Raw genomic sequence first — 17,407 nt, forward strand, 5'->3', positions numbered from 1 at the left:
TTATAGGAAATTAGATTATTTTACTCCATCAAAAGATTTTGTCAGTAAAAGAATTTTGTATTTTCCTTGGTTGCTTCAAATCTTCTCTTTTAAACAATACTACACATTGGCAATATACTCAATATGTCTTGAAGGGGTTAGACCAAACATCTGAATGGAGAATGACCGACCCAGAAGGGCTTGCTGCTGCTATTGCAATGTTATAAGCACAAACTGAGCTAGCTACTCAAATTAATTGATACAGAAATACAAAAAACAATATTGGACAGTCTATAGATTCCAAAAAATCTGCAGGCCTGTCATAAGGAAGCTCAGTAAAGGTTCAAATGCCTCTGTATAAAGCTACTACTAGAAAACCAGCTAAATCACAGGCTTGCTAGATGGTGGATCAGCAGCTTCATTTTGTATCTCTAGTTAAATACCTGCTTTTAACATGTTGAGGGTTGACATAGGTGCATGAAGAACAGAATGTAACATTTTGTGGTGTAAAATTTTTGACACTGTAATTAGAGAATGCACCAGCGGTAAACCTCGGATGGGTCCCAGAGCAAGCAAAGTGTCAGCTACTCCCACGTAAATGTAAAGAAAATAAAAGTGGCTGGTGTTGGTGATGATAAATGGAGAGCTGCTATTTGTACTCCCAGTACTATTCCCTTTGCCTTGAGGAGATCTGTAAAGCAAAGGGAAATTGTTATTCAGCAACCAAACCTTCCCATTGGATTTCCAATATATTGTAAATAAAACTGAAATTGAGTCTAAAGAAATACAACATATTTCTATTAGCAGGGCTTAGGCTTTTAATCTCAAGGACCTACTTTTGCCAGAAAGTAGATTAAACTTTTTCACCACTGAAAAAGATAAACTTGATTTTTATTAAGTCTGCAGAGAAAATTCTAATATATAATATTATTTTAAATATTTTCGGTACATCTTATGAAAATTTAACACAATGGAATTCTTTAGACATTAGTGAAGAACTGCAGGATCTGCACCTGGTCACAATTCTAAACAAAGTAATTTGATTTTTTACTTCTATGATATTGTGGGGAAATGAAGCCCCGTGAATGTTACAGTATTTATTAAGACCCAAATAATCAATAGAAACAAAATACAACCCATAACAGGACAGGGAATACTCACTCTTTAAGTAGCCACAACACAACCAAAGAAGCAGCCACCTAGAATGAAAAAATCAATACACACTTGATTTTTTTACCATATTTTCCTATTATTCCCACATCCACCTGTAATTATGCACCATGACCAACATCGAAACATGCACAATTTCATTTTCCTTTTTTTTTTCCTGGGTCCAGCAGCTGCAGTAATTGTTCTAAGAACCATTATTGTGGTGAGAACGTGTTAAGTTAACAATTCAGATTTCACTGAGTTAAATACTTTGTCATTTCTTTCTTTAATTCAAAAGGAAGTATTCATTGCCCCACAGGAGAGCTAAGTTCATACTTAAATATTTTAAATAAACTTGATTTCTTTTAAAGTTTATTTAAATCTCAGCCTGCTAGCAGATAGCTTATCTGGCTATGTATAACCACATAAATAATTCCATTTGTTAGGAAATGATTACAAGGGACTAATATCTATGAGACTAAGTAAGAGTGTGTCATAGAGTAAGATTATTGGAAAAGTAAGAGTAAGGTTGTTGGAAAAAATGAGATTAGTATTTATGAAAATCAGATAAAATGTCAATAGTACAAAAATGCACAGTTTATGAATAAAGATGAGGGGCATTCGGGTTAAAACAAACACTATTGGTACTATTTGGGCTTACTCAGGAGAAAACTTTTGGCTGAGGGACAAATGTTTTACGCCATAACTAAACAAAATAAAATTACCAACTATAAGTTTATTTACTTCCTTTGATACTTAAATGATCTTTACTCTGTTCTGTATCAACTTGGCTTTCTATTATCCTAAACCCTGCGAGAAAAAAATCCTCTGTTGATGCCCCCACAATTGTAATACTAGAAATTACTGAAATAATACAATTTGCCCAATTATAGCTATACCAAAAATTCAAATAAAAAACAAGAAATTGTAAGTAAAATAATTTGAAAATGAACACAGCAAAAAATAAAGAGAAAAGAAACAAATATACTTGGTATAAATCTATGTCTTATTTAATACTCAAATTTAACTTATTCAATAGTACTATATAAACTTTATAAAGGACATTTAGTATTAATTAAGAAATTACATTATAATGTCCTGTACTTGAAATAGGTATGTCTCTTTTTGTTAAATACACATGTTAGATAGGACTGCCCTGGCTGGCGTAGCTCAGTGGATTGAGCGTGGGCTGCAAACCAAAGTGTCACAGGTTCAATTCCCAGCCAGGGCACATGCCTGGGTTGCAGGCCACGGCCTCTAGCAACCGCACATTGATGTTTCTCTCTCTCTCCCTTTCTCCCTCCCTTCTGTCTCTAAAAATAAATAAATAAAATCTAAAAACAAAAGATAGGACTATAATGAGGAAAAATCTAAGACATCAATCTCGCTTTCCCACTTTTCCTCATTGTACACATAGCTTTCATGCACCATATTTATAAAAAGAAAAACTATCCTTGTTTCCTTGAAATTCAAGTAAATTCAAAATGACATGAAACTCACCAATAATTCATGTCAAAAGTCTTTTTTCCTGGACATATGTTTTTCTATTTCTTAAGACTAATCAACATACTCAAAAACCTAGATAAAGGTACATTTCTGTGTCACTCTTTGGTTGTTATAGTCCTTCTTTATTCCCATTAAAGGAGTATCAATAATTTTGGCATTACCAACATTCTCTGGATGTGAGTAAACCCCAGAAATAAATATTTTATATTTAACATTTACTATGAAATAACCAAAGCAGTTTTCCAAGTATAACCACCATAATACAAAGTTTTTCCTGGCTCTTGTGGATAGAGACATGGAACCTGCAACCCAAACTATTTTTATTAACTGAAACAAAAACCTTTCCAAGCACTTGACATAATGAATTTAGCCAAAATACTTGGATCATACAGAAACAATTGAGGTAGCAAGTTCTACTACTTCATTTCCAAAATGTTTTCATATTATAAAATTTCCTCCAGTTTATGATAGAATGACAGCCCTGGATGGTTAAAACAAAGAGGTCTTTACTTTCAGTTTTTTCAGGGTTTTAAACATCATTCCATGTCATACAGAAAACAATACAGTACAGACTAGCACTGTCCAAGAGAAATTTAAACAATAATAGAAATGTTATATACATGTGCTTGTTCAGTATCATTGACCACTTGATATGTAGTTAGTGTACGTGAATGAGGAAGCTAATTAAAAACTTTATTTCATTTTAGTTAATTTCTCTTAACTTATATGTTCACATGTGGCTGGTGGCTAATGTACTGAAGAGTGCATGCATAGATTATAATAACTATTATATAGGGGCATATAGAGAGTATTTATTATATAAGCAAACTATTAGGCATCAGGAATCTGATGATGGCATTCTCCGTGAATGGCCAAGATGATGATTCATGAACTTTGCAAATAGAACCAAGATGAAAAATAAAAACCAATATTGAGAAGTTAGGTCAGAATTAAAATTATGTAGGTAATTTATCTACATGATTAAAATAAAATGTATGTGAGTGTAGAATATCATGGTATATACATATGGAAGGAGAAGTCATGTGTTTATATTTGAAAAATTTATTTGCTAAATGAATTATTAAACATCTTAGGAGACATGGTAGATGAAAGTTAATCATGTATCTAGTGAGACCCTAATAGTATGGTTTCAAAAATAAGATGTAATGTAGACCTAGAGCAAGAACATATCCAGTACCTGTGAGGAACCCTGGCCAGATACAGTTCTGATATTCACAACTAAAGAAAATAAATTTGAAAGAGAAGAAAACTGCCAGGGGCAATGTGATAGATAAGACCTGGTTTATAAAAGGCTCAAAAATATGAATACAAGCAAACAAGTCATAATGGTCATCCAACATTTTATTGTGAAGAACTTTAAATGACTACAGAGAAGACACACTTAAATATTTCATTGTGGAATATGTGCAGAGGTCTCTAAATATGACTAAGGTCCTCAATGCTCTTGATGTTAAGCCTAGTTAATAACACCAATCCCTTCTAGTCACAACAGATGTCCCTGCCTCTCCTCATGCCCACATCCAATCCATTTTTCATATAGCAGAGTGAGATTTTTAGAACATGAAAGAGAGTACATCACATCCTGTCTGAAGCCTGAGTTTAAAGGTTTCCTATTGCATTTAAAATAAAATCCAAGCTCTTTAATATAGCCAGTGGTCCTGGGAATCCAGTTCTGGTCTACATTGTCTATATCACTAAATGATACTTGTTTCTCTCTCCCACCCTTCAATTATGCTAGCCTCTTCTCAGTCTCCATAATTCATCAAACTCTTCAAAGAGCTTTGCATTTACCTCAGTCTTTTTATGTCTGAGTCTTCTCATCATTTGGGTATAAGTGAATGTCTTTCCCTCGGAAAGGACTACCTGTCTACCCTCCTTTTCCCACCTTCATATTAAAGCAATTTATTTCCCTTTGGAGATTATCATGTTATATAATTATTTCCATCAAAATGTAGTTATCATCTATCTCCTCCTTCAGAATGTGCTTCATAAGAGCAGAGAGAGTCATTTGTGCTTATTCACACCATATCCTCAGTGTCTAGCATAAAACCTGGTAAACAGTCACCATAGAGTCAATCTAAATAAAGCAATAGATAAGAGAATACTTTAAAATATACTTACAAATGTCAACAGGGAGAAAGTACACAATGATCATACAGAAAACACATTGAAAGGAGCAGGTGACATGTTATATAAAGATATAGAACCAAAACCGATTTATCCTACAAGCTTTGTACATGTACAGAACTCAGAACTATCTCCCAAATCACAAATTGAGATCTGTGTTAAATGAAGACCTATTAAAACACTAGAGATTGCTGAAGCTATTGTGGAAAACAGTATGGAATTTCCTCAGAAAATTAAAAACAGAACTGCCTTTTGACCTAGCAATTCCACAGCTGGGATTATGCCCTATGAATCCTGAAACACCAATTCAAAAGACTCTATGAACCCCAATGTTCATAGCAGCACAACTTACAGTAGCCAAGTGTTGGAAGCAGCCTAAGTGCCCATCTGTAAATGAGTGGGTCAAAAAACTGTAGTACTACATTTACACAATGGAATACTACATAGCAGAAGGAAAGAAGGAGCTCCCACCCTTCTCAACAGCTTGAATAAAACTAGAGAGCACTATGCTAACTGAAATAAGCCAGGCAGTGAAAGACAAATATCATATAATCTCACCTATAAGTGGAACCTAATTAACAAAACAAACAAGAAAGCAAAATATAAACAGAGAAATTAAAATAAAGACTAATAGTAACCAGAGGAGAGTGGATAGGAGGATGGGGGAAAGAAAGGGAAGGGTATCAAGGATCATGTATAAAGGAAACATAGGCAAAGCCAAAGAAGGGGAGGCTTGAGGGTGGGAGGTGGGGGTAGGTGGAGTGAGGGGAGGGAGGAGGGAAAATGGAGACAACTGTACTTGAAAAACAATAAAAAATTAAAAAATAAAAATAAAAAATAAAACGCTATTCACACTTTGAGTTTCACCAAAGCAGTGCAGCATTATACATGTTCCTTCACATTATAAACATAAGTGCATTCATGTATTCGACTTGTATGTTCTGTTTTGTTTTTCACTGCACAAAAAGTATGCAGAATTGTGCTAGCATATTGAGGGAACTAAAAGAATGTGTTGAGTGAATTAATAGGTGAATGAATGACAGGAAATAGTATAAAGTGACACTCTGTCATGGCTTAATACATGAGTATAATGCTTCTCAGGTCAAATCATGTCCTAAAACTTAGAACCATGCTAAGTAAAGCTGCCTTAAAAAGATTACTGTCCATCAATAGTAGCAGAGGTATTATGGGAGCATATTACATGTCCAAGCCACCCAGGGATTCCTTATTAGCAGACAGAAGAAAAATCACAAAAGAATAGGATACAGCAGTTCTCTGCATATTTCTTAAAAAATCATAGAATGAAAGTATTAAACAGGATTTTCTTGAAACTCCAGTCAACAACACTACCCTCAAGTGTAAAAGAAACCAGGAAACTGCCTCCTAATCTGTTATTTGCATTTTTTCCCTATCTAGTCAACAATGCACTGCCAGGTAGGAACACTAGAAAGACAAAGATAATAGACATTTTATAACCTATATCCTTGGTGCTAATACCTAAGAACTTACAGAAGATACTATCTTATACTATGAGAAGAGGTACAAAAATACAATGGTGGACTGACCCATATCAAAATGACATACTGGTAAGTAGTAACAAATAGAACAGAAATACTTTTTTCAGTGAAGCTGTTTGAAAACATTAAAAAGGCAGCAAAGTATCCATTACTGTAAAAGAGGAGTATATTGACCTACTGTATGTAATCATAAAATCTAAACTGAAGTATAACCCCTGTGAAAACTAAAAATGGATAAATCATTTTAACCAAGGAAGAAATGTATTTTAACCTTTCTTAGGATCTCTGACCATGCTGAACATGAGGCACTGAACAAGATTTAAAAGAACTAAACTATCATCCTGAATTACAACTACATCATAATGTAAAGCAATGATGAAATATTTTAATGATAATGAGAAAAGGGAACACTGGTATCAAGAAAGGAGGGTAAAAATGGTGACATGATGATAGTTGGCATGGCTCAGTGGACTGAGTGCTAGCCTAAGAACCAAAAGGCCACCAGTTTGATTCTCCATCAGGGTACATGCCTGGGTTGCAGGCCAGGTCCCCTACTGAGGGCATGAGAGAGGCAACCGACCAATGTCTCTCACTCACATCAATATTTCTGTCCCTCAATTTCTCCCTCCCTTCCCATCTCTCTAAAAATAGATAAAATCTTTTTAAGAGGATGACAGAAAAGATACATAAGTCTCGTCCTCTTGCACAACCATTTCAAAATTACAACTGAACTACAAAACCACCATCATTCGAAACCACCAGAAATCAAGCTGAAAGGAAGTCCTACAACTACAGAATTAAAGAAGAAGCCACATCAAGACTGGTAGGAGGGGCAGAGGCATGAAATGAGCTAGTGTCAGATAATGTCAGCTAGTGTCACATGTGGCAGATAAAAATCGGAATGGATCTCTCAGGAGCAGGGGTTCCAGCTCCACACCAGCCTCCCCAGCCCAGGGTTCCAGTGCCAGGAAAAGAAGTTCCCATAACTTCTGGCCATAACAACCAGTGGGGGTTGAGGCTGTGGAAGACAGAAACTTCTGCAATCCCAGGCAGTTCCTCTTAAAGGACCCACACATGGACTTACTTAGATTCATTCCCTATGAGTTCCAGAATGGGGGCAGCAGACTGAAAGGCACCAGAGACATACAGGGAGGAACTGCATTGTTCAGCATTAGGGTAAGTGATAGGGGACAGATTGCTCTCATACAGAAGTTGCTGGCTGAGGCCACTGTTCCTTTTCTGAGTCCTCCCCCTACAGAGCTGACAGGTGGGCACCATATGTGAGATTCCATTAACCTGGCTCACATGGTTTGTGCCACACAGGTGTTCCTAAGGACTTACCCAATCCAATTTTGAGACCACCCAAGCTATTTCCAGTAGCTTTTCCTTATGAACAGTTTGTTTTGGCCCATTCATCAGATTTTCCTCAATTCTCTCAAACAAACAACATCTGGACTCAGTGAGCCCCATACTTCTCACTGAGTGGCCCCAGGCCTGTCACTAGTAATAGCAGTCCTGGGTCACAGCTTGGTCACAGGTGAGCCTGTGCCACTCCAAGCCCAGCTCAAGTAGCAGCCATCTGCAGATCACTTTGTAGCCTATGCCAGGTAGCCCTATGAAGAACACAGGAGGTGGCTGACTTTCGATGTGTCAACAGCAGCCAAGACACAACTATACGAGTAGGGTGTTCATAGCCCACACGATAGGTGCACCTTGAGTACCCAGTTTGGTGATAGGGCAGGATGTGTCACTGTCCCCTATTACATTAGGCCACTCTACCAATCCTAGGAGATATAGCAGCTCTGCCTAATATATAGCAACAACACAGGAGGGCTGTCAAAATGAGGAGACAAAAAAAAACACAGCCCAAATGAAAGAACAGAATAAAACTCCAGAAACAAAATGGAGACAAGCAATCTACTAGATGCAGAGTTTGAACCATTGGTTATAAGGATGCTCAGTAAACTTAGTGAGAATCTCAACAGCATAAAAAAGATTCAGTCAGATATGAAGCATACACTAATTCAAATAAAGAACAATTTACAGCAAATCAACAGTAGAATCAAATAAGCAATCTGGAATTTAAGGAAGCAAAACACACCCATTAAGAACAACAAGAAGAAAAAAATACAAAAAAAAATGAGGATACTGTCAGAAGCCTCTGCGACAACTTCAAGTATACCAATATTCACATCATGGAGGTACCAGAAGTAGAAGAGAAAGAGCAAGAAATTGAAAACCTATTTGAAAAAATAATGACAGAAAATTTCCCTAACCTGGTGAAGGAAATAGACATACAAGTCCAGGAAGCATAGAGAGCCCCAAAGAAGATTAATTCAAAGAGGCCCACACCACAACATTATCATAATTAAAATGCCAAAAGTTCAGAATAAAGAGAGAATCTTAAAAGCAGCAAAATAAAGGCAGTTAGTTACTTACAGGGGACTTCCCATAAGACCATCAGCTGATTTCTCAAAAGAAACTTTGCAGGGTAGAAGGGATTGACAATAAATATTCAAAGTGATGAAAAGCAAGAACCTACAATCAAGATTACTCTATCCAGAAGAACTGAAGGACAGATAAAGAGCTTTCCAGACAAGAAGAAGCAAAAGAAACCACCAAGGTTTCTTTCATCACCACCAAACCAATATTAAATTAAATGTTAAAGGGTCTTCTTTAAGAAGAAGATAAAAAATATGAACAATAAAATGTCAATAAATACATATCCATCAATAATTAAATTTAAAAAACAAAATAAACAAGTAGAACAGAAACAGAATCATAGACACAGAAAATGTTCTGATGACTGCCAGATGGGAAAGTTGTTAGGAAGATAGGCAAAAAAGGTGACGGGATTAAGAAGTCCCAATTAGTAGTTACATAACAGTCATGGGGATGTAAAGTACAGCACAGGGAATAGAGTAGTCAAAGAACATACGTGTACGACCCATGGACAAGGACAATGGTATACGGATTGCCTGAGGGATTAGGGGGCCGTTCAGTAGAGGTGGGCAAAGGGCAAAAAATTGTGACAGCTGCAATAGCATTAACAATAAAATATAATTTAAAAAGAAATAGGAAAAAAGATAGGTGTTTGTCCTGGTCAGGTAACTCAGTAAATTGGAGTATCATCCCATACGCTAAAAAGCTGAGGGTTCAATCCCTGGTCAAGGGCACATATGGGAGGCAACTGATGTTTCCTCTCTTACATCTCTTTCTCTCTCTTTCTCTCTCTCCCACCCCTCCCCCTTCCTCTCTCCCTAAAATCAGTAAATATATCCTTGTGTGAGGATAAAAAAGGAGCTTAATCAAAAATGAAAACTATGTAAATTTTGATTCAAAGAAAGCAACAGAATTGTGAACATTAGTGAGGAATCTGTTTAGCTGCATAACTGTGCACATAATTAAAACAATTACTATTTGCCCACTAAAATCTTTGTTATTCAAAATTTTGAAAACCTGTTAATTGGCAATGCCTCTAAGATATTGAACCAAAAGGCTTATCATTTAGTATTTTAGTTCTTGCCTAGAAAATGACATTATCAATTGTCTTATCCATTAGAAAGAAAATTTTTGTAATAATTTTTGATATCTCAAAAATAATGGATACAGCATGTGCATGCTCTGTTGTAATTTAATTTCTAGCCCAAAGACAAAGGAGCATTGTTGTCTTGATTAAGTGAGCTAATATTATACACATATGCAGAAACTCAATGCTCAATCACTAATTAATTAATTTCACACCATTTTGAAAGATATGTAAGTTTAACTTTAGGGAGTTGCATGGGTAAAAAGGTCCTGTAAATTAACATAAATCACCACCACATTCAGATAGGGCTGCTTTTCTTACATAACACTATAAATTGAAAGCAATCAAGAAATGTGATATTTCAATGCAAAGGTTTGAAACATTAACAATTACTAAGGGCTGGTTTGAGATTAAATGTAGCACATGACTGGGTTTTGTTCGCATTAATGTTGGTCATTTGACAAGAATGACACAGATTAACCAGGTCAATTTAAAATACATTTCAATGCAACTTTTATTACTCATGTGAAGTGTTAAATTATCTAACCCCATATTTTTGTTAAAGTGTAAAACGAACTATTGAAACTTTCATTATGTCTGTGTTACAGACTTGTTCACCTAGAAGTATTTTGAGCTTTAAAATGGCAATATGTGCTTAACTATGTTAATGAGAACAAGCATTGCTCAATATGTGCCAAGCTCTCCATTAAGTGCTTTATCATCACCACGTCTTTTAACCCACAAAAATGGCCTCTGAAGCTAGTATTCTTAAAACCTCCACTTTATAGATGAGGAAACCAAAGCTCAAGGAGGATACCTAACTGACTGAGTTTCATAGTGTTAATAAGATGGAGTTAGAATTCACAGCCAGGTCAGTGTGATTCCAGAGTTGGCACTAAGCTATATTATATATTGCATCAAGTCTTCATTTGGTTTATTAATTTAAAATAGTAGTATGGCAAAAGAGATATCAGAACCCAAAGATCAAATGGAAACCAATAGTTTAGCAGTGAAGTAGTATGCATAACTTTTTAGGACATACCTTTACATATTTAACACAATATGGGCACAGAGGAGTGATGATATTTTATGTAGACTTTTTTTAAAATCATTACCTGAAGACTTTTTTTTTGCTTTTAGATAGAATCATCACTGTGAGAGAGAGAAGCATCAGTTGGTTGCCTCCTATACATGCCCAGCTCAGGGATCTTACATATCTGGACCAGGGTGGCACTCACCAGAACACAGACCAGCAATGGAGATAGATATATGCCCTGACTAGAATCAAACACTCAACCTTTTGGTTAAGGGAGATGCTCTAACCAGCTGAGCTACACCAGCCAGGGCTTATGTAGGCTTCTTAAATGAGGTTATAAACAGCTTAATAACAGGAGAAATGTGTAATAATCAATTTGGTTTCAGTTATATATGTATTTATGTAGCCTCAGGATAGGTAGCTCTTCTCCTGGCTCATTTCTTCCCTGAAGGCAGCATGGGCCTTCATGTTAGATTTAGGTTGTATATTAGGACACATCCAAGAGTGTCCTCTGGAATAAATATCTAGAGTAAGTAGCATTCACAGGCTGAATCCAATCTACAGATGTGTTTTGTTGTGCCCATGTAGTGTTTATTTGTTTTTATTTAATTGACTTCCCACATTTAAAAGTGGGAAAATTTTACACAAAAATCTGAGTTTCCATTTTATCTTCATAAATAAGAAGATTTTGCAAAACTGGTCCCAAATGCCCTCATGACAACTCCTTGGCTGGTGCTGAGTTACAACTGCCCCCTTAGACAACTGGCGGTTAAATGCTCTCTGTTCAGCTTCAAAGCCACTGCACCCATCTGCCAGACCCCTTTCACCATTTAGGTGGCTGCTCCTGATCTAGAGAAAAGCCTCATCCATCAACCAGCTTCAGGAACCTCTGATGTTGATGTGGAACTGATCTTGAGGCCCACTGTGCCATTTGCATCTCCCCCTTTTTTTTAAGCCTGCTGATATGAAGGACAGCAGGGACATGGCAAAGACACCGTGATGGCTTTGAACAAAAATATTCTGGAAGCAACTGGGCAATTTAAATCTCTAAAAGAGTTGTTTACAATGATTACTAAGCCAATAATATATGTTTACTTCATTTTTGAAGAAAGTCATTTAAAGGTGGTGATTCATCACTTGCATATTTAGTAATCTAATATCTAGAGTCAAATGAATTTAAAATTTGATACAGGATGATTTTCAGTGTTTAATTTCAATCCATATAAAAGCATTGTACATTGAGGTTTGAATATCTCTAGTAATAACTCTTCATATAGAAGATATGTGTTTAAGTATTTTATATAGTATGTATACTTGTAGAAAAACTATATAAAACTATACATACCATTTTATAATGTAAAGTTACATATATACATATATACTTATTTTTATGTATATACATTTATATGTGTATACATGTATGAGGACATACCTTTACATTGTCCAGATTTATCTTCTGGAGGGTAGACCCCTTGTAGTACAGGTGCCCCAACCCCCAGGTGAGTGTTCCAGGAACCCATCTGCATCAGTGTACCAGCTGGCATTGTTGTGAGAGGCTGCATTCCACTTCAGTGAATTTTTTTAAGCCTCTTTCAATGCATTTGCCAATTTCATTGATGGGTGATTTACAAGCACACCTGCCCACACCATGCTGAGTATTGGACAGTTTTTAACAAAAAATGGCATGACCTTCATGCTCCATCTTCCCTGTTCATTCCATCTCAAATGGAGTGATTTTTTTGTTTGTTTCCCCAGATGAAAAAATCCTCAAAGGGAAATGTTTTGCCAATATGGGAAGAGGTGAAACAAAAACCAGTAGAAGTACTAAAACTCATCAAAATCAATGAGTTCAAAAACTTTTTTAAGCAATGGAAAAAATGCCTCAATAGGTGTAGTGCATCAAATGGAGAGTACTCTGAAAGTGACTGAAGTTTAAACATATAAAAATAAATACACAATTTTTATAATTAATATGAGTTTTGGGGGGGAGTCCCTTGTATATGCACATATCCTTCCAAACTATTATTATTTTTACTTTAAATCAAAGTAATATTTTACAGCAGAAAATATTTACCTCAGCAAGAAAAATAACTAAACACCAAATCAGCACAAAACTTAAGCTCTTGTGGACAGTAACATATCTAAGATATGTGTTCCATGTAGTCACGGCTGGTATCCTATCCATGTCATCAAAAAAGCACTCCTGAAAAAAAGCACACATGGTTATTGTGATGAGATTACACAGTTTCACTTATGTGGTTTTATTTTGAATGTGTGAAAATAAGAAAATATTACTTTTTGAAGCAAAATGAATTTAATATAAATATAAATCATTGTGAATAACACATGTGGTGTCACTCCACAGCCAGTATGCCCACTGAAGCAACATAACTTTTCAAACAATGAGAAGCACCATAATTCTTCAAAATTCTGAAAGCATATCACTGATTATGTAACTATTGTTTTGGGGCAATTTTACCATTTTAATGCTTATCAGTGTCACATCTTGCATCAAATGAACAGTACCATCATAATGGAGCTTCCCAGAACTCTACTAGATTTAACTTATTTCTTAAGGGGGTCCATGGATAAGTAGAATTTGAAATTTTGCTAGCTGTGGAAATCTCCAAATAGACCTGGGACCAAAAGATGTTTGTAAATTCCTAAATAGCCTAGGACGCGGGCATCAAACTCATTTTCACTGGGGTCACATCAGCCTCGCAGTTGCCTTCAAAGGGCTGAATGTAATTTCAATTCCTTAAGTATTAAGGAGTAGTTACATTTATATAGTCCTAAAATTATTTTGGCCCTTTGAAGGCAACCATGAGGCTGATGTGACCCCAGTGAAAATGAGTTTCACACCCCTAAACTAGGATTATCTCTCTTTCCAGCTATGATTTAAATTACAGAATTCTATTCCTCAGTGTATTCCCCTAGAAGTTTTTGTCAAATGTAGATGCATTTCAAAAATTTGAAAAAGAATGATTCTAGGTAGTCCAAAGGGAAAGGATATTTTGTTTCTCATGAAGTCAACAAAATTCACAGAAGAAGCAGTAAAACTTCAGAGAAGGAGTCCTGTGAAATTAGGACATAGAACACTAGTTAGGTATGAAGATTTCTGGAGAACAATAAACCTGGCTTTGAATCTGGATTCCACATTGACTTCCTAGATGCTTCTTTAATTTGGGCAGTTGAACTTCTCTAAACTTTACTTACCTTATGTATAACTGAGGATAATGATAGATATATTCTAGGATAGTAATAGGGACAAAGTATATGCTGCCTGGCAGTAGAAGCAATCAGTAAATAATAGCTAGGCATTAATCAAAGAAATCACTCTTTACAACTAAATTTATAAGGCTCAGGTTTGAGAAATTCATTCAGACTGATATTAAAACCACATAAGGAAATAATCCTTTAGAAAACCTTTTTAAAATTATATGAATACTGGAAGTATTTATTTTAGAAATAACATATTATGTTCCTTCATTTTATAAAGGAGGAAAACTCAGCCCAGAGATATTAAATGACATGTGATTGCCAAAAGTCATACTATTCTTAATTGATCTGTGCCATTAAACATATCAATTCATTACAATGCTGTTTCATCCAAGGCCCACAAATAATTTTTCTAGTAAAAATTAAAGAAATCCTCTCCACTTATATTTCTTCCTATTTTAAAAATAGAAGTTTTTTCTCCTTTAAAACTTAATGTAAAAAACTTTCTATCTGAAGGCTGTTTCACATACCTTCTTTAAAAGAAACCTGTCTAGAAACCCAATGTATAAAGCAAATTTAAAAGATAAAAAAGCTCACACTAAGATCAAGTAAGATTAACATATAAACCAGAATAAAAAAAAAACAGAATATGTAGTCCTATTGAGAAACCAGATGCTTATATACCTTACATACAGAAATATTTCTTGGGCTCTAAATAACTGCTTTATCTGTTTACATATTGATTTATACTCCACCTCTTCCTAGAGAGGTTTTAAGGTTGTAATAAGCAGTTGTGTAATGATTTTTAATAATTTAAAATTTTTTTAACTTACAATAATGATTTTCACTGGCCCAGTAAACCCAACACTAGCCCTTGCTTTGATATACGTTTTATGGGAAAAGATATATGTCTTTCACAAAAGGAAATAGTTGATTCTTTTACATTTTGAAGTTGCATGTAATTATGAACTTTGCACTTTCAGACTCTTAAGATAAACCTAATGCTAAATCCATAATTGGAGTAAGTTTTGTAACATATTATATATTGTATTTCACTCAGTTGTACTATGTGGCAAAAAAAAAAAGAACCACTAATATTTATACATACCTTTAAATCTTCTTCATTAATTTCTTCACTTATTTCCAAGCCGCTACCTTGAGATAAACGTCTTGAATATATATCCATTTCAGCTAAGTCCCCTTGAGGGGCCAGTGACATTTTTCCTGTAGATGCTCCTGTCCTTTGGTGAATAATTTGACACTGGTTCACTGAGGAGTGTGTCATCAGGTTCAGAACAGATTGCCTTCTTCGTTTCTGAAATGTGGGACCAGTGTTAATCACATCGCTTCGTGGCAGGATAGCTTCTCCCTGCTCAGAATCTGGAACTAAGGACAGTCTTCTCTCAGAAGGCTCTTCTGAATCTTCTTCGATGCCATTCATTTGTAATGGAGCCTTTTGTACTATTGAAAATTTTTTTGCAGAATTGATTGGATTGAAAATAGAGTTCTTCCGTTTTTCACCAAACTCCCCAGTCTGTTTAAAAGACTGTTTTTTTGTTTCATTCCGGGGGATGGCAGCATCTCCTTCTAGTGAGAAACGCCGTAAAGTCTCAGTTAAGATTGAATTTCTTCTTTCTGCACTAAACTGGTCGAAAGAATCATATCCCATGAGCTTTGAGTGGAAGTCAGGCCGTAGATTTTGTAATTCTGAAAATGTCCCATAAAAATAGCTGCTACCTTCATGTAAAATTAATATTTTGTCAGCTTTCTTTAAGTGTTCCATTTTAGAAGTGACCAAAATCCTAGTTTTGTTAGCCATCAATTTACAGACACAGCTTTAAGAATATAAAAAGATATAAATAAGATATCAATTTTATGAATACTTTATTGTAATAAACATTTCATTTTAATATTTTATTATCATATTCTCATATAAAGCCTCTATAATATAATGTTACTATACTTAAAATAATTCTAAAAGTAAATACCTAATACAAATCAATTTGGTGCCTTTTGAGTTATTATGGCATGAAATACTATATTATTGAATTATTATAGTATGGCATATTATAAAGTTGAGTGTTAACAGACCTCAAATGAAATTAAATATCTTTATTAAATAACTGTTTGAGTTTGAGCAAACTGGTTATCCTCTGGGTTTTGGTTTATTCATCTAGAAAATGGAGAATTGTTAGATGACCTTTAAGATTCCTGGCAGGAGAGTTCCAGCCAAGATGGAGGTATAGGTAGAAACCCTTCACTTTCTTGCATAACCAAAAGGAGGATAACAACAAATCTAAAAACAATAAACAACCAGAAGTGCCAGAAAATCAAACTCCGACAACCAAGGAATTAAAGAAACATTCACCCAGACCAGTAGAAAGGAGATGGACAGCCAGGCGGGCAGAAAAGACCTGCCACAAGGTGGCAGACTGTGCGGGCTGGGCTGGCTGAGAGGCCCCAGTGGCAAGGCAGTACACTGTCTGAACTTGGGCAGGACTGGCTGAACAGGAAACTAAAGACTCAAGCTAGCTGTAAACTAACATGGAGGCTGCCACGGTGGGAGTAACTCCCAGTCTCACACAAGAGTTTGTGGAAAAGTAGGGCTAGAGTCAAGCAAGTGAGCCACATTGTTCCCTCTCTGACCCCTCCCCGACAGATAGCGCCATAACATAGCAAAGAGGGTTGCCCTGTCCTCAAGAATACCTAAGGCTCTGCCCCTTACAATGTACAGGTGCACCAAGATAAAGAAATATGGCCCAAATGAAAGAACAGACCAAAACTCCAGAAAAAGAGCTAAGCAATGAGGAGATAGCCAACCTATCTGATGCGGAATTCAAAACACTGGTAATCAGGATGCTCACAGAACTGACTGAACTCAGTCCCAAAATGAAGTAACAAATGAAGGCTACCCAAAGTGAAATAAAGTAAAATATTCAGGGAACCAATGGTGATGGGAAGGAAACCGGAACTCAAATCAAAAGGAAGAAATAAATATCCAACTGGAACAGAATGAAGACACAAGAATTCAAAAAAATGAGGAGAGGCTTAGGAACCTCTGGGACAACTTTAAATGTTCCAATATCTAAATCATAGGAGAGCCAGAAAGAGAAGAGTAAGAGCAAGAAGGTAAAAACTTATTTGAAAACATAATGAAGGAAAACTTCCCCAATCTGGCAAAGGAAATAGACTTCCAGGAAGTACAGGAAGCCCAGAGTCCCAAAGAAATTGGACCCACAGAGGAACAAACTAAGGCATATAATCATTAAGTTACCTAAGATTAAAGATAAAGAGAGAATCTTAAAAGCAGCAAGAAAAAATGAG

General features: G+C 35.7%; 1 protein-coding gene across 3 annotated transcripts in view; it reads right to left on the reverse strand.

Moving 5' to 3' along the window:
• The window catches only part of CFTR (CF transmembrane conductance regulator), a 209,619-nt gene that overhangs the window by 94,172 nt on the left and 98,040 nt on the right, over positions 1–17,407 (reverse strand). For all 3 annotated transcript variants that reach the window (XM_045848138.1, XM_045848148.1, XM_045848155.1), the window contains 4 exons: positions 15,192–15,918; positions 12,939–13,067; positions 1,141–1,178; positions 423–670 (listed from right to left, as the gene is read on the reverse strand). In XM_045848138.1, coding sequence (XP_045704094.1) covers positions 423–670; positions 1,141–1,178; positions 12,939–13,067; positions 15,192–15,918 — 1,142 coding nt within the window. The remainder of the gene's footprint in view (positions 1–422; positions 671–1,140; positions 1,179–12,938; positions 13,068–15,191; positions 15,919–17,407) is intronic.

This window comes from Phyllostomus hastatus, unplaced genomic scaffold (assembly GCF_019186645.2).
Source record: "Phyllostomus hastatus isolate PE091 unplaced genomic scaffold, TTU_PhHast_1.1 phas_contig_118, whole genome shotgun sequence".
Taxonomy (NCBI): Eukaryota; Metazoa; Chordata; class Mammalia; order Chiroptera; family Phyllostomidae; genus Phyllostomus; species Phyllostomus hastatus.